We start from the raw sequence: 26,162 nt of genomic DNA, 5'->3' as shown, positions 1-26,162 counted from the left end.
CTTTGAGACTCCTTCGGGTAATGATAAAGCGGGATATCAAATCCAAACTCTTCTTCTTCTCTTCTTATCCAGACTCAGTTTGGAGTACTGGTTTCAATCTTTCCTCCTCCCAAAAAATAGCATGCTAAAAACCACATAAAATACAAATCCCATTGCAGAAATAAGATACCTTCTAAGACAAAAGAAAAACAAATAATTCATTTAGAATGATGGAGTTGCTGTAACCAATTCTTTATACAGATATAAATACAACTATGTAGGGGGGGGGGAACTATTGAAAATTTAGCACTACATCTGAAGATTGAAGATTTATTTGCTGTTATTTACTTTGTTGTTTTAAATTGGTTTTAACTGTTTTTGTTGTATTTTGCACATCTCCTTGAGACATGTATGTGGAAGGCTATTATTATTATTATTAATACATAACCATATTCCAATAAAAGATAAACACTTTTCAGATTGAAGTAAATAATATTTCCTTTTAAAAATAATGTTTCTTTTTCTTTTTTTAAAGCCATGTCCCAGCTCCACTTAAAACAATTGTGCCTATTACAATACTCAGAAGTAGGAGTGGGGGAAACACACATCTGGATTTGCTTCTTCAGTTCTTAAAAGAGAGGAGTCACAATTAGGAGCTAATTAAAGGAGAAACAGCAGTTATAGAAGAAATCATACATTCCTTCTGAAAGTGAATGCAATTCCTTTCTAGGCGAAATTGTTTAACTTGTGTTAAGATCAGGAAGGATGTTGTTCTGTGACATCACCCCACTGCCTTTTGAAAGGTGAACTCATGCTGTACATTTCATGCTGTATCCTTTCAGTACAGTCTATGACTCTGCAGAATCCCCAAGAACTGTGGCAGACTTTCAGCGCAGGAAGAGTGACTCAGCTGCAGCAGCAGCTGCCGATATAATAGTAAACTATCAGACAAAAAGGGCATCCCTCTTGAAACGATACCTCGCAACCGCTGCTCTGGTTCAAAGCAATTGGCTCCATTTGGATCTGGTCAGAGTGCATTTGTCAGCAATTCTTGGCCAGTTAGCAAAATAAGAATAGCTTAAGATAAGAATAGGTTTCAGAGAACCTGGTAGAGCTATTTGGCAAAAACAACTTACATATCCACACTCATTCACCAATCCTCTTAATAAGGAGAATGGGGGTACAGTATGAGAAATTGAACTGCCTGGTGTGGAATGAAACAAACTGCTGCAGCTGAGCCTCCAAGGTCAGTTCACTGCTGCCTCATTGGCAAAGTGTGGAAACAGTGTCTTTTAAAAGGCACCACCTAAGTAAGATTTCAAGAGCAGGGTTCCATGCAGATGCAAGTTTGCTCTGCCTTAAGAAGGCACATCTGTGCTGAGAAAATGGAGAGGGGACCCTATCTCCTGTGAGGCTCCCACATTATAGAGTCTTGTGTTCTTTTATGGATGCCACTGGATGCATAAATGGTTATTAAGACACGCTGACATGGAGTAATTTAACTGTTCTGTCCTCTTCATTTGTATATGTCCCTTGGGATCCCTTCCTACTCTCCAATTCTGTTAGTCTAAGACTGGAAAAAATGAGAAACCAAAGATGTCAGATTCTCCCATCCCTAAGTATTATATATCAAGTATTATAGGGGGGAAGCACACTAGAAAGTAGCTTTTAGTTTGCATCCACAAACACCCAAATCTAACTTTTAAATATAGCATACCTAGCTACTGGACTCCTTTTCTTCCTATCTTATTCATATTTATTATCCCTGCTGCCTGCATGTCTGTCCCTTTATTGTCCTTTTGTTCATGTATCTGCCCAGTTTCTCTGATCTGAGTTTCTAAACAGAGATTTTAAAAGGATAAATCAAAACTACCCAGGGGCTTCATTTTGCTTGGCATGCCACTCTCCTGTCAGGACAGGTATCTGATATCAAGTGGGCTAACATTTTCATTTATAAAGTCACTTGGAAGGCTCTCTTGGCTATCTAGTTTATTGATTGCAAAATTACCCCATTCTTCACAACTTGTATTTTTGTACGCACCTGGCCGTACAGGACAGCCATTCTTTGTTATTTCACTGAACACTACAGTATACAAAAATTTTCACCGGGTCTGCTGCTCTATCACCACTCCTAAATTCTAAACTCCTTCTTCACCTTTGTCCCCATCTTTGGCATTCACTGAGCAAACTCATTACCAAATGAATGTGGCTTTCCTTAGTTTCTATCTTGAGTCTTCCCATTTCACCTGAGTCCTAGTTGCCAGATAGGGATGAATGTTAAAGTCCATTGCTTAGAGCTGTCCAGTTTAGAACGTTTGATTTTGTGGCTAAACATCTGTCTCTATGCATACCCCACAAGTGTCTTGGGACACTTGTGTCCTGGGAGGGTATGCTTCATGGAGGATAAGACTATCAACGTCTACTGGCCTTTATGGCTGTGCTCTGCCAGCATGATCAGAGACAGTATCCTTCTAAATACAGTGGAACCTTGGTTCTCGAACTTAATCCATTCCAGAAGTCCGTGTGACTCCCGAAACATTTGAAAACCAAGGCATGGCTTCCTATTGGTGCAGGCGCACTGGAAACAATAGCCGACAGCTGCATCAGCCTTCTAAAAAATGTTCGAAAACCAGGACATTCCACTTTTCCACAGTCTTCAATTTTCTTCTTGTGTTTTGTCGCGAAGCCTAATGCCAAATAGTATTCAAAAGCCAATGTAAGACAATTGGTTGTGGTGGGGATTAAAATGTTTACTGATTTGTTAAGCAAACTCACACACGCACACAGTTTAAGGCACCAGGCTAAGGCTGGACCAAGCTTTTTGGTGCTGTAGGCAAATTAAAATCCAACCCCAACTGCCCAGCCTTCACATTTTGTTGTATGTTGAGTAGCATAAAATAACATTAAAGAACCAACTGTAAGATTGTTTTCTTATTTTCATTATTGGCACCTGTCATTTCCATATTTCCTCCTGTTTGCAACTGTGCCAGGGCAGCTGGAGAGGAGAACTCTTGAGCTACTTTTTCCAATCTTCCCTCTCCAGGATACTCACATGACTGAGGCAACGATCACTCCTAGTTCACCTTTGTGGCTGGGTTGACCCTGCGGGCTGAGTTGGTTTTTAAAGTCTCTCAATCTAGTCCCCTTATCTACCTCTCACACCTGCACAAGTCTTTTGTTTATTTTTTGCTGACTTTAGTCTGCTGAAAGCAAGTTACACTCTGTGGGTGATATGCTTTCTCCTGTTCCTAGATAGGAAAGAAAATCAGGGTCAGAAATGAAACAGTGTAGATAGTGATGGAGGAGAATTTATTTTGGTCCACATTCTTTAAGCAAAGTGACCTAATTTGTGCCTCCCAGACTCATATGCAGATTGGAATGTAACTATTCTTTAGATTACACAGTTCCCTGAATTTTGTGATACAGTGGTACCTTGGGTGAATAACTTAATTTGTTCTGGAGGTCCATTCTTAACCTGAAACTGTTCTTAACCTGAGGTACCAATTTAGCTAATGGGGCATTTGAGCCTTGCGTTGCATGCATTTGCAATTCCTGAAATTATGCAATTCTTGAAATTTCACCAAACAATCCCACGGTACACGAAAAACTGGTACTGTTTAAAAGAGATCAGCTGGAACCTCCCACTGATGTGATAAATCTTAGCAAACAGAAATAGATTTGTTTACTTAGAGCCAACTGAGAGCTGAGGGCTGGTCCCTTGAAATCTAAAGACTTCTCCTGAGAACCAGCTGTTCTGCCAAAAGCATCACTGTGCCAGGCACTAGCTTCCTCTTAGCCAGTTGGGAGTCCTGTCACTCCCTGGCAAGGTTATCTCATTTTACGATATTTCAAATGCTAATCTAGAGGAGGCCCCAAGCCAATTCTCTCCGGGGTTTATTGTTGGGAACTGCAAATACGTGTTTCTTTTTTGGGAAGAGCTCATCTCGCTTTACTGAATGAGGGAGCCGGCGTACAGCTTCCGGGTCATGTGGCCAGCATGACTAAGCCGCTTCTGGGGAACCAGTGCAGCACACGGAAACACCATTTACCTTCCCACCGGAGGGGTACCTATTTATGTACTTGCACTTTGATGTGCTTTTGAACTGCTAGGTTGGCAGGAGCAGGGGCCGAGCAATGGGATCTCACCCTGTTGCAGGGATTCAAACCGCCGACCTTCTGATCAGCAAGTCCTAGGCTCTGTGCTTTAAGGTTAAGAATGGACCTCCGGAACGAATTAAGTACTTAACCTGAGGTACCACTGTACTATCTTTCTTTGGAGAAGACATTTCAGAAGGACCTCAACTATTGTTGTAATATATGTTTTATACAAGTTACACCCCAAGTCAAGACTGAGGAATCTGTGGCCTCTAGATGTTGTTGGATTCCACCAGCCCCAGCCAGCAAGGCCATTGATCAGGGATGATGGAGGTTGTAGTTCAAGACCAAATGTTCCCCATCCCTGCCAAACGTGGAGGCCAACAGCAGGAAAGGCATACTCTTCCTCAGTGTGTCTTTTCTTCTCATCTTCACACACATCCTTCCATTATCCCGCTCCTAATAGCTTGAGATGTGTCTTCACCTTCCCCATTCTCTGGTGGGCTATTGTTCAAGCCGACAGAGAAGCTTATTTATTTGTTTGTTGCCAGGATTTATACACTACTTTTCTCTCAGATATCCAAGGCAGCAAAAACAATTGCCAACTATCTTCTCACCCACTTGAGAGGAAATATCACCCAACTATTCTGGGCCGTTGACACTGCATTAAGACTTTTGAGTTGTCCTTGGAAGGGCCTCCATGAATAGGGGAGTCTTTTGACAGCAATGTACTCCTATGCAGCTGGAATAATTTGTGTATGAAGGAGAGTTATTCTGTATTATTAATCCTTCCTAGCAAAAGCAATGGTCAATCAGCAGCCCATGGCACCGTAAAAAGACCATGCTGAAGGATTATCCCCTCCCCTCCCCACTCCACACACACATGCACTTTTTAAAGAGCTTGCTAGTACTTCATTGAATTTCTGTCTGATAGCAAACTCTTTGCCATAGATCTGTGTCTAGTTGTCATCTAGAGCCATACTGTTGGCTTCATTGAGACAAATCACTACTATTGTGCAATACTTTCTGATATAACTGTGATGGCATAGAATAAGATATCACCTCAGTAGGGAGAGCCTATGATGAAGTTCTGCATAAGCCATATAATAACATTAGCCAGCCCAAACAAGTCAATGGCTTTGAACAGAACCAAGGAGGTTAAGGATACAATCCTTTACACATTTCCCTGGATGTAAATCCCATGCAACTCATTGGTGCTTACTTCTGTTGCAATGTGAGCAAGCTGAATTAAATATAGCAAAACATGTTTTTGAGTAAACGTTATTAGGATTGCATTGAATAGGAAGGGATGTTGCTTAGTGGTGGAGGACATCTTTGACCTGCTGAAAGTCGTTGTTCAATCAGTGGCATCTTCAAATAGAGCTGGGAAAGTCCTTTGCCTCAAACCCTGAAGTGCTGCTGCCAATCAATGTACTGAACAAGATGAACCAATGGTCTGGCTTGATATAAGGCAGCTTCCTATGTTCCTGTTTACTCAGAAATAAGTAAAGTACTACTAGGTGAGTGAATATAGGACTACATTCCCATAACCTTTAACCTCTAGAATCAACCCATAGCATAATCACTGGCTTCTTCTGAGGAACTGACTAGGATGAGAGAAAATGTCCTTATACCAAGTTGACTATTGTCAGCATTGACTAGTAGTGGTTCTCTAGGTTTTCAGGTGTTTTTAAGTCCTGCTTGAAGATCTGAGGGATTGACCCCGGAGGCTTCTGCATTCAAACATGTGCTCTTGCTCTGAGCTACAGCCCATCCTCAGTGCTGATCTCATTAGCACTAATTTTACACTAGGTTAACTATACTGAATGGAAATTACATTCCATTAATTTCAAATTAATTTCACTCCATTCAGTGAAATCGCTCCTGGTTCCCATTTGTATTGTTACTAACAGGAGAAATCAGTTCCTTTTTATGTTATAAGAGCCAGCAGTTCGGCCAAGGCGCAGTTATAGCTTTGCAAGTCTCCCAGACTCCAGAGTGATCACACAGCTATTATTATTTTTAAAAAAGAAATGGAAAGAAGAAGAATTTGCATGTCACCATGTCCTTTCAAGTGCCAGGCAGTTCTAGGGCTGTTGCAATCTCTCTGGGGAGAAGAGGCTAGCAAGCTATTTCTAGCTGCACTGGGAAGCAAGAGATACACGAAGCTCTGATAACATTTCTGTAAGCATCAGGCGCTCGTCTGACCAGTCTCTCTGAACCTTCTCCAGCTTATCATCTGCAAGTCTTCAATCTTAATGTCTGGATTTTCCCACAGTGTTCCCCACTTGATTACATACATGCTTCTGCCTTACCATGTCTGAGACTTGTAAAACTGAGACAGACACCTAGACAGGGGTAGGGATGGGGCAGAAATTCAATTCAGTCCACACAGAAAGGTGAATACAGTGGTACCTTGGTTGTCGAACTTAATCTGTTCCTGGAGTCTGTTCGACTCCCAGAACCATTTGAAAACCAAGGCACGGCTTCCGATTGGCTGCAGGAGCTTCTTGCACTCAAGCAGAAGCCGCAGAAGCTGCATCGGACATTCAGCTTCCAAAAAAGCTTGCAAACTGGAATACTTACTTTCGGGTTTGCGGTGTTTGGGAGCCAAACTGTTTGAGAACCAAGGTACCACTGCATATCAAATTTGCCCTTTCTGAAACAATATAAGAATCGACACACAAACACCTTTCAAAATTTGTGCATATCCAGACTTTGCAATACAGTTCTCCAGTCAGGGGTGCCAACTTGAATAAAATATTGGGGGGCAGGTAAGCCCTATCCCACATAATCAATCACAAGATGCAGTGTGCACACACCATTTGAATGGCAATGCCCATCATCTTTAGGTGGGCCCGGCCTCCTGAAATATTTTATTGGGGGTGCGAAGGGACCTCGACCTCTAGGAGTTGGCTCCTATGTCTTCAGCCAACTGATGTTTGGAATCTGTCATCTATCTATCTATCATCTATCTATCTATCTATCTATCTATCTATCTATCATCTATCTATCATGTATCATCTCAGGGGGAAGTGTGCAAAAATTAGTGAAAATAACATACAACAATGCATTGCATTACGTAAGGAAATATTGTTTGCAAAAATATGTATAGTAGTCAAAACTGCATATAAAATTTGGTGAATTTGGTGAATTTTCCTGAGGATCACAAATTCCTGCAGAAATATGGAGAATTGAGTTTCAGATGGAAAAATGAGAAAGTGAGAGAACTAAAATTGACAAAGCCATCCCTTGAAGGAAGACTCGCAGCATAAGAAAAAGCCGCCTCAGCATGGCCTGCCAACAGGTGCAGGCTACAGTTTTGTGCAGACTCCATGAGCACACAACTGAATGTACTCACAGACAGGTGGTCAGTGTTTTATTTTTATTTATTAATGAATATTATTGTGATGGTTATTATTCCTACCCACAAACAAAATTCTCAGAATCATGTGTTCTGTGTGTGTACAGTGCCTGACAGCGGGTTCTTTAAAAAAGAAAAAAGGGCAGGGACCAAAGAAAAGAGGGCGGGTGCTAAACCAGAGTTGGCTAATTCCCACTTCAGAGGCCTAGCGCAGCTCCTCAAGCAATGTCTTCACTCACACATAGACCTCACTGATTTTGGCAGGGGAGGGGGACTGTGTACCTCTGTGCCTGTTCACATGATAGTGTGTATGAAAGAGTATGGACACGCTCATTTTGAGCCGCGCAGTCTTAAGGCCCCAAAATCTTAGCCTCCCCTGTGATAAATCGTCTTGATTAAAGATGGTCCTACAAAACCCCCTGTAAAAAAAAAAAAAAATCCCCTTCCACATCACACCCACCTCATCCCTCCTATCAGTTGATTTCCTCTAGCTCACCTTAAAAGGAGACATTTGGAAGGGAGTACATCAATCTGTTTGGCTGGGGATTCTCTCAAAAGACAAGATGTCCGCTCTTTGTGCTTAAAGAACATTTGCATGCTCTTAAAGAGCATTATGACTTCCCATCCGTGTAATGGTGTCCTCTTGCCTCATCATCACCATTGTCAAGAGAATCCCATTGATTAAAAAAAACCAAAAACCCTACATCATAATCTTTGCACAACCAGATACCATCAAGGATGTCCATTATCCTTGGTGGTTTGATCATAAACATCCAAAGAGTAAGCTGCTGTGTGCATAAGTAATTTCACTTCTGCTTCAATTTCCAGTTTTAATGGTGGTGATGGAAATGGATGTGCATTAAAACAAAAGGACGGGAGAAAAGACATTAACTATAAATAGACCTAAAAGGCAGAACAATCTGGTGCTCTGTTCAACGTTGCATTCATCAGAGTGCTTTGCCGTTTCTTGTCCTTTGGACACATTGTATTGTGCATTGTATACCTCTGAAGTTCTCCAGGGGAAAAAAATGGGACATTTTTTTCACACGAGATCATGGTGGCCATTTTGGGTGCCACAATCTCACACACTCTCAGGTATTGCTCTCACCTCAAAAAATTACTTTTGAGAGCATGGTACAGGCCATGTGACTCACCTGGGAGCACGTCCCGAAAGACACACGACCCAGTTTGGGCTCCATAAAAGTTGGATGGTATGACATTGCAGGGACTGCCAACATGGTGCCCAGGGGCACTGTGGTCTCCTTGAGGTCTTCCCCTGGTGCCCATGAAGCCTCTGAGCCCCTACCCCTCACTGCCTCCTTAGGCATAATAAGCTGATGGATACCTTTTCCCCCCTTGAACAGATCATAGAGTTAGGGAAGGAAATAAGAAGAGTAAGTCTTTTTACCACTTCCTCTTTCAGCTCAATGAATTTTTCAAGACTCAGATCCCTTGGGAAAGCATAGTGTCTGTCCCGGGCAGAGAGCTGATCCATAGGACTTGCTCAAAAATCCAAATGTGCTTAAAATTGTGCCACCACCCCCAACCCCCAAAGACACATTAGCTTTGCATCTAGTTTGGCCATTATAAATTCTACCTGAAGGCAGCATGGTTGGGAATTGTCCCCTGTCTGAAGCCTTGTGAATCTCCTTCATCCTGCCAGTCAGACAATACTGAGCTAAATGGACTAGTAGGCTGGACTTGGCACCAGAGAGCTTTCTATTTTCCTATGTTCCATATGTTCGAGTGATTTGGGACAACTCATGATGAAGAAAAAGAGCGGCGGATGCATGCTTCCTGTGACTTTTAGGCTGCTGCAGTTGAGCATTACAATGGACAAGGCACAACTGTTTAAAGAGACAGAGAGGAGCCACATGCAAGGCGAGCAGCAGGAGCTGGCAAGGGACTAGAGTGAGATAAAGTCTCTGAAGCAGGCTAGAACAAATCCATTGAGGCTATTCTACAAACAAGGAAACGTTTGTGAACAAAGTGCAGGTCTTCGGCAGTATCATACTGAGTCATTTGCTCTTCACAGAGGCATCTGTAATCTTATCGCCTGCAAATTCATGCAGTCTCTCGTCTTTTCCAGAATTTTGTGCTTGTTCAGGGCATCGCTACTTAAAGAGAAAGTGTCCAACTCTTTTATTTGTTTATTTTAAATGAGGGACCCATTGTGTGAGGCACCATTGGGCCTACAGTGATATAAGGCCAGTTCTAACATGGCATTTCCATTTTCCTTTTCAGATAAAAGGAAGCAGCTCAGAGAGAAAGGGGTATCTTTGCTGCTCTTGGCTCTGGCCATGACAACTTCTGGCTATGACCCCCACCTACCCCTGGTATGTCAAGTGAAGAGAACAAGCTATAATGCTTCCATCTGCCAGCAGTTATATTTCCTGTTGTCATTGACTGAAAACTGAATGTTGCTTCTTTCCCTGGAGTCCTTGAGAACACAATTGACTTATTTCTTGGCAACCAGCAAATTTAGAAACATACGGTAGTTGGGGGGGCGAGAGAGAATATTTTAAAGTTACTGCATCACCAAATTATTTTATTTTTTCAGTTGATTAGGATAACAATTGACAATGTGCTTGTAAATACCAGACATAATAAAGATATCCTAATACAGGCAATTGGAGTAAATTGCATAGTTTATTTCAACAGGGTTGTCTTTGGGTTCTTTATTTATTTAATCCTTTATTTATTTATTTATTTATTTATTTGGGTTTTTTATTTATTTAATCCTCTCCTGTGATAGAACAAATTGTCACCAGCTTCAGGAACATGGTCACACCTTTTAATGCCCAATAAAGTTATACCCCACATTTGACTTACATAGCACACAACATCAGGATGTCGTCAGTTTTACACAATCGTGTTCAGTCGCAAAACTGCAACTCTATATTCCCTTTTTAGTTAGAAGTTGGAGATCTGGTCTTATTTTATTCATCATGGGCCTCTGATTATTCAGGATGTCAAAGGAAACATTAAGAAAAACACAACTTGATACCGTTTCAAAGTTCACCTGAAATTTAGACAATGTTGATAAGCAATCTCTGGCATCCTTCCTGTTAGGCGGGCTTGCTATATAACAGGTATGGAGAAACTTTGATCCTCCTGATATTGCTGAACTACAGTTCCCATCAGCCCCAGAAAGCATGGCCAATGGCCAAGGATGAGGGGAGTTGTAGGCAAGTAACATTGGTGGGGGGGAGGGTTCCCCACAACAGATAATATTAATGTGATATATTTGCATGGGTTGCAAAATTGTGGCATAGAAAAAAATGCCTCTGCTGTCATCTAATTGTAGAGGCACTACATTAATCATGTTGTTTGGCACTGGGAGCAGGATTTTTTCTGCAGAAATTGACGGAGTGGGGTCCTGAGTTGGATCAAGGGTAGGGAAGCTTCAGCCTTATACCACCACCACTGCATTCCCGAGGGAACCTGAAATTCTTTTGTGGGGGGTGGGGGAGCTCCCATTTGCTCAAGCTGCTTCTCCTTCCCGATGCAAATTGTGGGCATGGAGGGCAATCCAAATACTGAGACTACAGCAGGGGACAGAGAGCTAAAGCTCCCTCCTGCCCCCACACCAAGATCTCAATATGGATTGAGTTGCCACACTGCTTAGTTTGTGCAATAAGAAGTCTGCACTCCAAGCGAAGGGGCATGATTAACATCCTGTGTGGTTTGGCTTGCTGCTCTGGGTTATTTTGAAGGAGGTATGCACACTGGTAGCATTTGTTGGCAAATGATTAGCTCTGAAACATCAGCAATGCACGATTTTGGGCATTTTGGCGGTCCTTTTTTGTAAACTGACAATGGGGCGCAGTGGATACAAAGATGCCATGCAAAATCAAGATGCATCTGTACAGGTGAGCTAGACAGCAAAGGAAATGGCTTCATCTAGGTTTATATCAGAAAGCATCTAAACAATGTAAAGTAGCTGTGAATTAAAAAAAAAAATATCTAAAAAAATCAAGGGAATGGTCCAAAGTGTTGTCTAAAGGCACACACACACAAGGCAGCTACCCATACTCTCAGGTCAGTGCTGGAAGAGACCCAGTGAAGGGCAGAAATACACACACTACACACTACAGTGTTAACATGGGTCCCCTGCCGTTGCATCCACCAGGTATGTCAAAGGACCAGGAAGGGGTAGAAGTGGAAGTACTCTGCACACATGCTCTGCAGAGATTATGTAAATCAACCCAGCCCATCTAATCCCTAATTAAGAGCCAAATGGATGTGCCTGTCTTGTAAAGTTGAGCTCAGTGTTCTTTGCAGCCTTCTTCGCAGAATAAGAGTCATTCTTACTCATCTGCAAAGAAACTGGTGTATGGTTGATATATTGCCTTTGCTATTTTTCTCTCCTTTCCCCTCTACCTTCATTCCCCCCTACCACCACCCCACCCCCAGAAGCATGGCGCATATTCACTTCTTCTTAAAATTGTCAAACTGGCAGTCAAAATCCGTCATCCTGCAGATAATAAACTTCCACTGGCGATCCCTGCAAGGGAAAAGATAGAGGAAACAAGTGTTTAGGTGGTGACCAAGACAGAACATTGCAACAGAGCAAGGCTTCTGGTTGGGCTTCTGTTTTCGTTTTTGTTTTGTGATCTGCCAGGATGAACTTTGCTCGTTTCTTTCAACTTGATCATCTCTAGCTAAATGACTTAGGCCCAAAATATATAAAAGACTGCCTTCTTACCTACAGAGCTTCCTGGGGGTTGAGATCAACTCTTGGTAGTTCCATCACCCTTGGAAGTTCAGAGGGTGTAGCCAGAAGTATGGCCTTCTCTGTGGCAGCCCCTATGGTGTGGAATTCCCTCTCCACAGAGGTGTGTCTGGGTATTTCAATATGCACCTCTTGGCAAATGCTAAAGACACACATCTTTACTCTGGCCTTTGACACCTGAGTTGTATGTTGTGGCTGTTCTGTTTTTAATTCTGAATTTTGAATCTTACCTGCCCTGGGATCTGCTGGTGAAAGGCAGGTAATAATTTAATCCTCATCATCTCATGATTTTGAACTATTGGAGGTAGAAACTTCAACAAAAATTGGGTGTTGGATCCTAAATGCCAGGGTTCTGGTTGTTGGAGGAACCTTAATTTGATGTTTAGGGTACTTCTAGACATTAGCTTTCTCCAGGAAACAATGGGAGAGAGGAGGCATTGCCATGAAGCAAACAGAAACAGATGCTTTGGCTAGAGACACTGAGTATGTGGTGGACATTTCCCATAATTAAAAATGAACAGGGGAGAAGGCATCATTTTTGGCATTTTGTTTCAAATACAAAAATGCCTTAGTACAATGCAAGTCCTTTACTGCTTTCAATGAAATTTGACCTCATTTTCTCTGAAAAAAGAAAAATAGGAGGCGGGCAGAGTTTGCCTGGGAATGAATACTTCTGCCCTCAGCCGAAAGAGAAGCTGCAAATGTGACCAGGCATTGCTAGGCCTACAATACAATTTCAGACCACATTCCTTTATGGGCCAGCTTCTGGGGGCCACATACAAGTGGTGGTTAGGGCCAGAAGCATAAATTAGGCAGCATAATGGATGTGTGGTCTCTACTTTTGTAGAGTAGGGTGCATTCCAGAGACACTCAACAATCAGAGGTCTCTCCCCACTCCATTCCCACCTACTCACATCTCCCAATCCTCCTTCCAAACAAGCAATAGAAGAATTATCACAATTCAAGGACAAACTGCAGCCTGGCAAAAGTACTCAAGGAGACTACAGAGCAGGGCTGGTGAGGGCTGTGGTTTTGGGAAGGGGGTTGGCTGGAGTCTATTGGGAGCCTAATAGAGAGACTCAAAGGGCTACAATCAGCCCTTGAGCTGAAGTCCTCTGCTCCTGCAATTAGGGTTCCTTGAGGAGGATTGGAAGGGTTGGGGTACGGAAAGTCCCCTATTGCTTTGATTGGTTAAGGGCTAAGAAGGGGGAGGGATACAGAAGTCCCATACTGCTCTGATTGGGTAAGGGCTAGATTGCCACTCTGTCTCCAGCTCAGTGGATGCATGAAGAGGGATCATCATGGAACTTGTGTTTTCCATGTCCATAGTCCCTACCTCCCTTGGTCTATGTTGTACCTTCCACACCTTTGTTTTTTGGGGGGAATATTACAATGTAACAAACCATTTCTTTGCAGCACAGGAAAGGTTCAGGTTTGAAGAGAATTTCTGAATCTGACCTTTCCACACCGGAGAAAGTCGTGGCTGCTCCACGGATGTAATGATCATAGGTATACATCATCATGTCCATATCTTCCCCGTAGTGTTCTGGGTGTTCTGTTGTCAACCTTTTAAACAGGAGGAGTGGGGGGGGAAATCAAGTTATTTGCCTTCTCTAGAAAAAGTAATAATAGTTATGTTTCAAATGTTATGACTTTTGCTTTTCTCAGCCCACTAAAAAACCTGTTCACACATGTAACTTAACCTAGTGCATATCACGCCCACTTTGAACTGAAGTGCGGGTAGTTTCCCCACATCCTGTGATTTCATGTCTGCTCTTGACAAACACAGAGGGGCTGTGTTCAATGTAGCATTAAGCAGATGGTTCTGTTGGAGCAAGGTCTTCTCCTAAGGTCCATTTTGTGTCTAAGTCCAGGGCCTTTGGTGTGGTAGCACCAGCCCTTTGGAATGTGCTCCCAATGAACAGCAGGAAGGCACCTACAGTATTGGCATTTAGGCACCTGCTTGAAACGCACCCGATCCATCTATAGTCGATATATTAAGCTGATGGGTGACATTTTTTTTAAAATGGATGTAGATCTGTTATGGATACTATGCTGCTCACTGCCATGATTCCCACTCTCACCTTAATATTGGTAGTACATTTTTTTTTTACAAATAAACAAATAAATTAAAGCAATGTAAAGAGAGAGAGTGTGTTGTGTCTTGGTCAGTTCTTGTCTTCAGTACTTTTCATCCAGTTCTTGCTAGTTTCTTCAATGAAAATGCTTCGGATGTGTGACATGTGATGTGACATGTGGAGTCGCTATGGCAACCTAGTCAGATGGGCAAAATAAAACAACAACAACAATGTCTGCATTTGTGCAGCATGTTGGTTTACCCATTCATGCTTCATCAAACACAGATGTCTTACTGCTACTCAGGGCATTCTTAGAGACTGACCCAGGGAGTAACCTGTTGTACTGGGCCTGGATTTGCCGTTCTTCCTCCTCTTTTACTTTTTTAAGGGTTGCTGGGCATCCTCAAAAATTCAGCCCCTGTGAGACCCCTCTCACCCTTTGCATGCTGGCTGGGGCTGATGGGAGTTGTAGTCCGCAAGGCACCATTTGGTCAAATGATTAAGGGAAATAGAAAGTTTAGGCAACTTGCCCAAGTACACACAAGAAGCCTGTGTCAGAGTCAGGAATGGAAATGAGGAGAGCATAGTGTCTCACTTGGTTATTCTACTTCAGTGGAGTCTCTCTGTCTACAAGCCCTTAGCTATTTTCGGTGATTATAGACACACTGAAATTGCCCTATTTTTTATATAATTAAACATATATTCCACAACTTGGTTTTTCTGTTTAGTAGTTTACTATGTCATGTACATAGCAGATGTGGTTTAATTACAGATCATTTCCTGGCTCTTTTTTCTCATCCCCTCCGCCCCCGTCCTCAAAAGACCATTCAGTGCACTGTCTAAACATTGCCAGTAATAGAAGAACATTCTCTAACAAACACAAACAAGAACAACTGACTCTGAAATTCTGGAACGGCTCAAAATTCTTAAGAGGGAACTTATCTCCCATGCCTGATAGAGAGAGCAATGGTACTATGTAAGTTTCTCTCTTGCCATGTGGTGTGCATGTGTGAAAGATAGAAATGCTGTTGAGAGAGAGAGAGAGTTGGATGAAGGGAGAGAGATGTACAATTGCCTTTCAGGCTTCCTGCTATGTCTGTGTCATCTTCAAGCACAAGAAACCTTGGAAGAGCTGTAGCTCAGTGCTAGAGCATCTGCTTTGCATATGGAAAGTCCTTAGGAACCTGCTGGATCAGACCAATGGCCCACCTCATCCAGCACCTATTTTCATAATAACCAACCAGGTTCAATCCCAGGCATTCCCAGGTAGGCAATGATGTATTTATGGGAAACGGGGCATTTGCTTGGGGCAGCAAATTTGAGGAGGTGGCATCTCATCACAGCAGAGAAGAGACCCCAAGGTGCAGGTGGTTATTCCTCCTCCTTGCCCTGCAGCAGTATCAGCACCATGGCAGCTCTCCTTGGGAGGAGGGAAGAAGGAGGAGGAGGAGGAGGAGGCGGAGGAGGAGGAGGAGAGAACAGTCTCTCCCTTGGGGACCAGCTGCACATTGGCTCCTTCCGGGCCATTGTGTTGAAAATCACCAGAAGTGGCCAGAAGCCATGTTGAGGTCAACATGGGAAGGGTAGCACCCTTTGAGCAAGGCTCTCTCCTTGGAAGGAGGCATGAGGAAGGGCAAAAGAGACTTCCTCCATTCCCTTCTTGGTAAATGTGGTCATTGCTTGGAGAGGCAATGGTGAGCGAGAGCAGCTGTAGCACCAGCCAAACCTTTCTGGACCTCGGCAGCCCTGCTTGCTTGGAGCAGGGAAATTATTATAAACAGCATTCCAAATGTTGTTTATCTTTCAGACTGCTTCAAGCTTAGGATTGAGATCTCCCTCCACTTATATACATTTACAGATAGATGCAACATCACAGTGACATCTGCAAAGAATTTGCTACTTCTCTATTTAACTTTCTTCTTTATTCCTTCCAGGCTAACGCTGGAAGTTATAGAACAGCTGGCCTCTCATCACAGAACCATAAAATGTAGCTGATTGCTAGAGCCTTTCCCAGGGAAATACCTTACTTTGCCTTCCAAGATTATATTTTGATAGAGTAATAAAACTGTCCCATATAAAAGAACAAGACAACCACGTTCAACACTAATGAGATCTCACAGGTTCCTAGTAAATGAAGGCTGGATTTCTGGAACAGTTGTCTGCAAGTAAGTCCCATAGATTTCATCAGGGCTTGCTTCTGAGTAGAGGTGCATAAGATTACACTTTAAAGCTGTAATCCTATGCACATTGATGTAAAAATAATCCCTCTGAACTTCATGGGCTTAACAAAAGCATAGACTTGTGTCATAAAGAGGGTATGTTGTGATGAACCACCCTGAGATCTACGGATGAAAGGAGGTATACAAATTAAATGAATAATAATAATAATAATAACAAGGAAATGCAAATAGCTGTTTGTGGGCAAGGTCAGACCATTAAGACACCAACCAACTGGATTCTGAGCACAAGTTTTGCTTGGCTTCATAAAATGACGCAGTACTGTAATAGTCAGTATGTGGACTCGGGGACTCTGCACAAATCCTGATTGAACACAGAAGTTGCTGGACCAGTCTGCCAGCTCAAACACAAAGTGAGTACAGTGGTACCTCGGGAGTCGAACACAATCTGTAAAGGAAGACCGTTCGACTTCCAAAACGTTTGGAAACCAAGGCGCAGCTTCCAATTGGCTGCAGGAAGCTCCTGCACAAGGCGTCACAAGGCGTTCGTCAACCAAGGTTCAACTGTATCTAGTTTGTAAAATGGAAATACTAGGAGGAGGCTACACTTAACAAGGTTTTATGATAAAATGTATCTTTGCTGAAAAGTCTTAGGGGTAAATTCTGTGCACAGTGTAGGACATTGTGGAGCTGGAGAAGACTCAGAAAAGGGCAAGCATGGGGTTGAAGCAACTCTCCCATGAGGAATGGCTACAATATTTGGAGTTATTTCAGTTCAGAGAAAATGTGAGCAAAGGAGGGGATGATAGAAGTATATAAACTGATGTGTGGAGTGGAGAAAGTGGACAGGGACACATTTTTCTCCCACTCCTATAAAACTAGAACTCAAGGGTGTCCAATGAAGCTGAACATTGGAAGGCTCAGGACAGATAAAGAACATAGTTCTTCACACACTGCATAGTTAAACTATGGAATTCGCTAGGAGTGGCAGCCACCAACTTGGATGGCTTTAAAAAGTGGGTTGGACAACACCATTGACCGGGATTCAGAAATAGAGAACATATTGTTGCACTCAGCTCATGCTTATAGGTTTCCTACAGGCATCTTGTTGGCCTCTGTGAGAAAAGGATGCTGGACTAATGGGCCATTGGCCCTGATCTAGCAGGCTCTGCTTATGTTCTCATGTGTATAGATAGTGATGGATACCTAAGCACACATTCATGAGGATGCCAGAAGCAGGGAGGTGGGGCTTCAGATATGAACAGCATCCGAAGCTGCCAGGCAAGAGCCTTCAATTGACATGGCAAATCGATGCTCCAAGATTACAACTGAATTGAATGATACAGTAGCGTGACTTGTCCCACTGAGGCAGTTCCTTCATAAATGTAAGCAAAGGCCTTAATGATGACCTTGGCTAGTAAAGCAGAGAGCACCTCCTTCACAAGGCAGACTTTGGGCAGGGCTGTAGCTTCACGCGCAGGTGCAGAACATCAGCCGACACTTGGAAGGATGTTTGAAGATTTTATGAAGGGAAATCCAAAATTACTTTCCCTCCTATCTGCAAGGCAATTTTTATTCTGGACTTGTATGCATTGTTGTTGCATGTAGGTCAGCAGCTGGCCCACTAAAAGGCAAGTAAACATCTTGTGCACATCTGATTGAAAACTTCACTTCCTTTGTAGTTCTGTTTGTCTATGATACTTTGAATCACCTTTGGTCAGTCCATTTAAGGAAGCAATTTGCCAGTGCTCATCTTAGCAGCACAGACAAAATCATCCTGGTTTCTAATTTGGACAGCTATATCAACAACCCAGTCGCTCAGCTTGTGATACATCAAATTACCCTGTTTTGTTCTATATTCAAGCTCAGTTTGTACTAGAAACTGGTTTTTTTGTATTACAGTTCCAGCCCTCTGGGGTCAACCAACTGAAATCAGACAGGCACGTAGTATTTGATGCTTAGGTACCTACTGAAGGCATTTTAATTTAAGAAGGCTTTCTCTGAAGAATCATTTACACAATCATTTACAAAATATTAATTGTACATATCTGGAAAGGTTTTATTGCTTTTAGAGTTTAAGGGAATGATCTTGGGTTGTTGTTTTTTTTTAAGAAATGCTCTCAATGCATTAAAAACTCAGTGCACTTTTGTGAACTCACCAACATGAATATGGACATCTCCGGCTGTAGCGGCAGCAATAGAATTGCCACTCTCGATCAAGCACCGATGGAAAATATTGGCTCTGGAATCCTGCCACCAACCCATTATTTGAGCATGTTTGATACCTGAAGAGAAAAACGATAATGAAAATAAGTTGTAGTACTAGTAATAGCAGTGTTGTTGTTGTTGTTGTTGTTGTTGTTGTTGTTGTTATAAACATGCCTGTAAATACTTTCTTGCAGAGTACTGGAATCTAGCAACTAGGGATGAGCAAATATGACTATTTTGGTATTTCTTGGTTCCTAATTTCCCACTATTATTGTTGTGAGTTTGCAGAGTTAGTCTGCATGATGCCTGAGTCCCTTCTAACTCCTGAAGTCCTGATTCCAGCAAGGATTGAAATCCAATGGAGGATTCCATCGATGAATTAGTCAGGCAAGTTTTTGTGTGAGAGAATGGGCATAGTTGTCACCTAAGGACCACCATTAATGTAGCAAAAGAAGTGATGGTGCCCACTGGGCAAATGAACAAGCCTTTCCCTCTCCTCACCTGGCTGCTACTTAGAAGGACTAGAAGCAGGTAGAAGCCAGAGAGTGAGAGACATGCTTTATTTCTGTTTTATTCCAAGGCTGTGACTATCAGAAAGTGTAAATGCTGTGATCCCCTCCATCTTAGGCTCAGGTTGTATATATGTGTAAATAAACCACATATCCTAAAGACACCATAGTCCCTGCTATCTCTCATTCCAAGGAAACGGAACCCTGGGTGAGTGCATGGAACCCCTGGACTCTTGCACCACTCAGAGACTGGGGTGACGTGCAACCCATCCCATTATGTTTTCCACATCAGTTTGCAACTTTTTAAAAAGTCCTCATGAAAATTCAGCAACATTTTAGTGCAAATTTCTCCTAATAGTCACATTTTGTGTGCAACTTTGCCTCACGAACACATTTTCGTAAAGCAATTTCCATGTATCACATGTATTGCATTTTTTGTATGGTATTCTCACTAACCTATGCATTTATATGCACACTTCTTTGCTAGCAAACGACATTGCAAAATATGGAGAAGCAACCCAGACTCTTATCACTGGCTTCCCTTTGCCCAGCCCTGAAAGGACTACCAGGCTTTGGTAGTTGCAGCTGACATTTTGTGATGGGAAGACCGGCCCTCCTGAGTACACGGGACATTGGTGACTCCCCAACAGTGACAGCCCTTGAAGCTTAACTTTTTCTGATGTTTTAAATGGTCTCATACCTGTAGCTGAACCAGGCCAAGTCTTTCCCCCACTTACCTCATATATGCCTGCCCCAAAACTGTGCTCCTCAGATAGGGCACTGCTGTGCATGCCACAAGGTTCCTCTTAGTTTGTACCAGAAACCAACCCTCTAGAGTCAATTACCAACTGAAATCAGACAAGCTCCTGGTGCCTTGAAGTTTAAAATATTTTTGTTTAAGAAGGCTTTCCCATAAGCTATTTGTTTTATGGATTGCTAACTGCATATCTTATAAACGGTTCTGTCTTTGCAGTCTATCTTTTGTATTTCATTTCATTTTAACTTATTGTACATCGCTTTGATAGCTTGTAGCTATGAAATAGTTTATAAATCAGCAGAATCAATAATGTAATAGTAGTTAATAATGATGATTCTCCTTCCCTTGTGATAGTCTACCATACATGCACTAAGAAAATTATCTGCAGTCTCTAGGAGCTGCTGGCAAAGGTGTAAATTCTTCCAAAAGTGAAATGCTGCTGTAGACTAGGAATAAGTGCTTTTTAAAGATCTATTTGCCTGTCATGGAAACCAAATCTATTAGCACTTCTAATAGTGCCACCACTGTGTGGCAGTTATTTCGCTGGCACTATTTCACAGAAATCCCTGCGTTCTGTTTTTCAAAACGGCCGATAAACTAGGGCTGCTTTGCTCAGCTATTACCATAAAAGCCATGCAGTTCTTTCAAGATGATTGTTTCATGGGCTTTTCTTTCTCAAGCGCTGATACGGTTACTGTGTCATATCACCATCAAATAGTAGTTGGGGCTAATGGCTTCATCTATCACTTCACAGTCACCAGTGCCGCCATCAAGGAAGTTTTTTGTTTTGTTTTTTAAATCATTAAACGGTACAAAGGTGGGGTGAGGTGCTAAGACTAGGTAAAACTTCCACATAAGGATTTCAGTTTCAGCTTGGATAAGTAAAGCCAGACATTCCAAAGGATCATGACCTCAAATGGCTCTATAGCCTTAAATTGTTAACCAGTCATTTTCCCCTTACACTCACTTTCGACTTTGTCAGCAAAAAGGGGTGAACGAAGATATGGTTTTGTTAAAAAAAAAATAAGGTCTCAGATACAGAATAAATATTCATAAATGCACACATATCTAAATATATGAAACGTGTCTGCAACAGTATGGGAGAGCAATCCTGAAGCCATTTTGACTCTCCTAATGACCTCAAATATTCCTCTGTAGTAAGGGAGGCAAATGAGGAAAGCCTTCCCATTGTCTTTTTGCTTGCAAATACTGTATTAAGGGTGTATTTGTGTATGAATAGGGTGAGCCTGTGACCTGGATTCAGGAACTAAAGTATTAACCATCACAAAAGAATGGCCAGACTGCCCAGGTAATGCAATTAGTGACCATTATCAGGTATCCTGGCAAACAGAATTTCTGCTGTAGACTGGCTCTTTCTGTGATGTTTTGGGGGGGGGGTGGTCTTGGGCTATAGGGTGGGCAATTTCAAAAGTCTATATAAGGGCTTGCACACCTTTGTTCAGGATTCCCCTCCTTCCTGCATGTGGTGAGTGGGGACCTTGTTGCAACAGTTCCTTTAATAAAGACCAGGCTTACTAGCCACTTTGCTTCTCAGTATACTCTGGTTGGCCTCTGTTATTTTCTCCTACCAATGGGGAACCCACTTAAGGATTCTATACAGGCTTTGGAATACCCCATAAGGTAAAGGGAGCAGGTTGTTTTTTTCTTTTAACAGTTTTCAAAGTCCAAAAGAAGTTCTCTTACACTCTGGCAGACTCATCGGTCAATCTGGTTCAGTACAGCCTAGAATCACAGAGGCTTGCTAGGGTTTTAGTCAAAGGACAATCCCTAGCTCTACCTGAAAATGCCACAGACTGAACCTGGGACCTTTTGCTTACCAATGAGCTGCATCCCTTCTCCAGTTTGTAAGGAGTTTGCCCAGGCTCCAGCACTCCTTGCCCCATACTAGCCTTCCTCAGTGCCAAGCCCCTTCTCCTCAACCCCACAACTACTTTTGTGCAGGGTGTGTGTCCCCAGTTCCCAGCTTCCTTAAATACTGCAGTTCCCAGCATTCTCTGGGGGAAGTCATATGCTTTAAATGTCTGGAGTGGATCTGACCTAATTTTATGATGGTGTGCTGGAACATCTTATGTTATCGCCAGCTGCATAGGTGGAAGCAAGCAGTGCTTTTTAAAAGAGGAAAAGGCAGTACAGTAGACCTGTTACTGCTTGTGGCTACACACTCTTGTGTACTGCTGTCACCACTAGTAAAACTGCCTCTGCAAGTTTTAGCAGCATTACCAAAATCATCGTCATCTGTGGCCCCAGTCACAGGGAAAGTGTGGTGGAGTAGAGGGAGAGCTAGGCTAGCAAGTGGGATAACTCAGGCTCATAAAGTTGTCCCAGCTCTTTCTTAACCTAGCCTTGTTGGCTATTTGCAGTTTAGTTGCGCTGCAGAAAACTTGCTGGGGAGACCACGCATTACAAGGAACTAAAAAATAACAAGGTTTTAATAACAAAAACAAAAACTCCTTTTACACTAAATACATCAACAAGCATGACCCAACCACCAACCCATCCCCCAGGGTACTGAGAGGGCTAGGTGCTGCTCTTTATATACTCTACCCAATTGCTGACACAGCTTAATTAACACAACTTGGCAGCACATGCTATACTGTTTCACAGCTGTAAAGAGACCATTCAACAAGCCTAGCCTTCCTCACAGGGTTGTTGTGAGGATAAAATGGCACAAAGATATATTACTTCCTAAACTCAGGCCTTGAGAAAAGGGTGGGAAATAAATGTACATCCTTTGGTATGATGAGTCATCTAGGCCTGTTTTATTTCATAGACTCCATCAGCGTTTCTAGGCAAAATATTAGCTAACGATAGCAAATATCTCTGCATACATGGGGAAAAAATGGTCATTTGTATTTCCAAACCAGAGTGTTAAGAGGTCAGTGTTAATGCTTTCTTAACATGCATATTTTTTCCAGATTTAGATGCTTTTTCTTATTTCCATTTTGCCTTTAATGACATAGCTCCAGACCATCTCTTCCTTTCTTTTTTAGCAAAGAAACTGGCAGGTCTCCCTCTCCTACCCTGTGCCAAATAAGCACATTCTGTGTGAGCAAAGTGAAGAAGAAAAATATATGCAATGATGAGCAATACAGTTAAAAGATGTGAAAATGTTTTGTTGAGTTCAGTTAACATTTTAATGTTTAACACTAAGTGCCAAAGGCTCCTAGGGGAGGTGGGGTGGTGAGAGATTATTCCCTCTTGTTCAGTTTTCTTTTTTGGCCTTAGGATATTGAGGGAAAGTTGTGGTGCCGTTTTAGTACAAACACAAATTTTAATGGCAGTAACGTAAAAATGAGATTGTGAAAAACCTTGCAACCAACTTAACACCTTAGTAAGGAGAACTTACTAATGGGGGAATGGGGCAAGGTTACTTGACCACCAGTCAAAGGACTTGATAATTCTTCCATCTATAGTTTCATTTAAACAAATATATATATGATTGCTTATGATTTGATATATATATATATATATATATATATCAAATCATAAGCAAGGAAATGAGGCAGTGCATTTAACACCGAACCATTAGAAGACATGTTTAGATATATTCTGCCTAGAAATATTTAGTGCACAGTGAGTATGTGTGACAGAATGTTCTGCACACATAACATGAAGAGAAACTGAGAACTGGGACTATACATAAAATATCCACTCCCTATCTTTTGAGGTGGTAGAAAGGACTTTTAATCATTCTTAACTGAATAGGAACAGGAGTCTTTCATTGCAAAATTCATCCAGCACTGGGCAGATCTCTCAAATCATTAAAATGTTGGTGGGAGATCAACAGCACTTTCTTCAGAGAGCTGAACATATTCTAATAGAGCTATCATTACTCATGTACATTCATTCCTCTCCCCCCTCCCGCCCCACATGGAATATTTCTCTAGTCAAATAGATTTTGCAAGGTTTCCTGGCACTGTTAAAATATGCTTCGCTAGAACAGAATATGATAGCCCTGCCAAGCAAAAATTCTTCTCATTACAAACAACAGCAAGAACTATTATCCATCTAACTCCAGCCAATGTTGCTGAACCGGTGGACAAAAGTACAATGCTTGCAAGACAAGGAGGGAGACAAATCAAGGAGCATTCACAATGTGGAGGAAGCAAGGAATGGAACAGTACGAATGGGAGCCATTGTGGTACTGTGATTAGAGCGTTGGACCAGGACAGTGGTGGTGAACCTTTTAGAGACCGAGTGCCCCAACCCCAACCCCAAACCCACTTATTTCTCACAAAGTGCCAACACAAAGTGCCCTGAGTTGTTTAGCTTTTGCGGGGGGGGGGGTGTTTGTCCAGGCTTGTTGAGCTTTTTTGAGGGGAATGCCAAGAGGCAGGCACCAAACTAACACAGAGGAAGCCAATCGACAGCAGGCAACAATCTCCCACCCAATCACCACAGACAATCTCCAGCTCGCACAAGCAACAAATAACGCATTTCCAGCTTGCAGTGGCATGGGGGGCCCAAGGAACTCTAGTGGGAGTTTCCTGCTCACAGTGGTTGGGGGGGGGGGAAGCTGCCCACTTTGCCAACCCCCAGCAATGGCGTGGCTGGACCGATGGCGTGTGTGCCCACAGAGAGGGCTCTGAGTGCCCACTCTGGCACATGTGCCATAGGTTTGCCACCACTGGACTAAGATCTGGGAGACCAGGGTTCCAATCCCCACTCAGCCATGAAGTTCGCTGGGTGACCTTGGTCCAGTCACTACCTTTCAGCTTAACACGCCTCATGGGGTTGTTATGAGGGTTGTATGGGGATGGGAAGAGCCAAAAATGCCACCTGGAGCTCCTTGGAGTAAAGGTGGGCTATAAATCCAATAAATAAATGAAGTTGCGACTGCCTCATCTATGGAAATACATAGCAGAATCATCACCGCAGCTTGTTGGATTGTTCACACTGGCTTAAGCAGAGCGTTAATTCCTTAATTAATTTGTTTTAGTGCCACATGCATTGCTATCTGTTAAGCATCGCATCACCCTGGCGCTGAGTAACATGGGTTTCGCACACACACACACACACACTCACACTCACAAACACACACAATGGCAGCTCCTCAAGAAAGTTTAAGCTTGGTGTCCTACCATTCCAGTCCAGCTCTGTTGATCTCTTCCCACCAGCACTCTGAGGGCTCTCCCAAGGTGTGAGGGGTAGGCATGCAGGCATAGTTCCACAGTCTGTCAGAGCCTTCCTTTTTGCTGAAAGTACTCCTCACGGCCACTATCACTTGTCCATGAGGACACTGGAAATTGAAACCCTGCCGGTACACATTGACCCATCCGTCGCTGCCCCTGTAGTCACTATACGGGTCGTAATAGTCCATGTATTGGCCCCAGGCTACCGTGAGCAGCGGCAGGACCATGCAGAGGAGAGCGAGGTCCATGTTGCTTGTGTTTCTGGCTGTAAAGTGTCCTGCTGGTTTGTTGTGCTGGCTTTTTTTTTTTTTTTAGCATCACGTCAAACATTTGGATTCCAGATGTGGAATATCTAGCTCCAAACGCAATGTGTCACCATTTAGCGGAGCTTCTCTGGGCAAAAGACTTGGCCGCAGACACATTCAACTAGTTTTAAGGTGGAATTTTATGAGCACATTAATTTCTGACATCGTCTGAGCTGGGATTTCCTAGGACTATAAACCAGTTGCAATCCCATGGGCTCCCATATAAAAAGAGGTGAGTGTTATATATCACAGATGTTCATACAGTAGCTGGAGATGGGGACAGGAGGGGGGGAGAAAACCTTTTCCATTTGAAAGCACAGCTACTGCTGCAGGCAATCGTGATTTGGCAAAAAGCTGGAATTCCAGGAATCACAATGAAATAACTTCAGGTTGCAATATTCCACCCCTAGCCTCTGTTTGGCTTGGGGAGGGGGGAACAACATTCTTTTTTATTGGAGAAAAATATTCCTTCATAGATTAAAAAATACATTCTTGGATCCAACTATGTACCTATGCAACTGTTGCACTGTAAGCTTGCTGCCCTGTGATAAAATCAACAGATCATTGGGGAGGTGGGAAAGGATAAAACGTGCAACTCTTGTGGAACAGTTGAGGGCTCCTCCAGACACCTTTTAAATTAGCCAGTCATGGTTATTTGTGCTCATGATGGTTATACAGCATCTTGTTTTCCATGCTGTTTGCACCTGCAAAGGTCTCCGGGCAGATATTAGGCTTCATTTCCAATCATTTCATGTCCCGTAACTTCGTCCTGAAATCCTCCTCACACAGAACAGTTAGTGTT

General features: G+C 42.7%; 2 protein-coding genes and 2 long non-coding RNA genes across 4 annotated transcripts in view; 3 read left to right on the top strand and 1 right to left on the bottom strand.

Moving 5' to 3' along the window:
- LOC307215241 overlaps positions 1-11,403 on the top strand; it is a 28,779-nt gene extending 17,376 nt beyond the window's left edge. Inside the window, exon 2 of the long non-coding RNA XR_013838418.1 lies at positions 9,683-11,403. This is a non-coding gene — a long non-coding RNA (uncharacterized lncRNA). The remainder of the gene's footprint in view (positions 1-9,682) is intronic.
- Positions 9,966-25,343, bottom strand: DPT (dermatopontin). The gene is made up of 4 exons (XM_079974214.1): positions 25,005-25,343; positions 18,588-18,713; positions 13,632-13,739; positions 9,966-11,945 (listed from the first exon to the last, which is right to left on the bottom strand). The coding sequence occupies exons 1-4, from the start codon at positions 25,301-25,303 to the stop codon at positions 11,870-11,872; spliced, it is 609 nt and encodes a 202-aa protein (XP_079830340.1). The 5' UTR covers positions 25,304-25,343; the 3' UTR covers positions 9,966-11,869.
- On the top strand, positions 13,766-18,621 carry LOC307215189. The gene is made up of 3 exons (XR_013838363.1): positions 13,766-15,517; positions 16,186-16,416; positions 18,541-18,621. It is a non-coding gene; the product is annotated as an uncharacterized lncRNA (long non-coding RNA).
- The window catches only part of SLC35A5 (solute carrier family 35 member A5), a 340,246-nt gene continuing 337,616 nt past the window's right edge, over positions 23,533-26,162 (top strand). Inside the window, exon 1 of the mRNA XM_079973949.1 lies at positions 23,533-23,546. The gene's annotated coding sequence lies outside the window, so the exon portion shown is untranslated. The remainder of the gene's footprint in view (positions 23,547-26,162) is intronic.

This window comes from Podarcis cretensis (genome assembly GCF_951804945.1).
Source record: "Podarcis cretensis genome assembly, chromosome: 4".
NCBI lineage: Eukaryota > Metazoa > Chordata > Lepidosauria > Squamata > Lacertidae > Podarcis > Podarcis cretensis.
The sequence above is the reverse complement of the archived record's forward strand: the minus strand, read 5'-3'. Positions and strand labels throughout refer to the sequence as shown.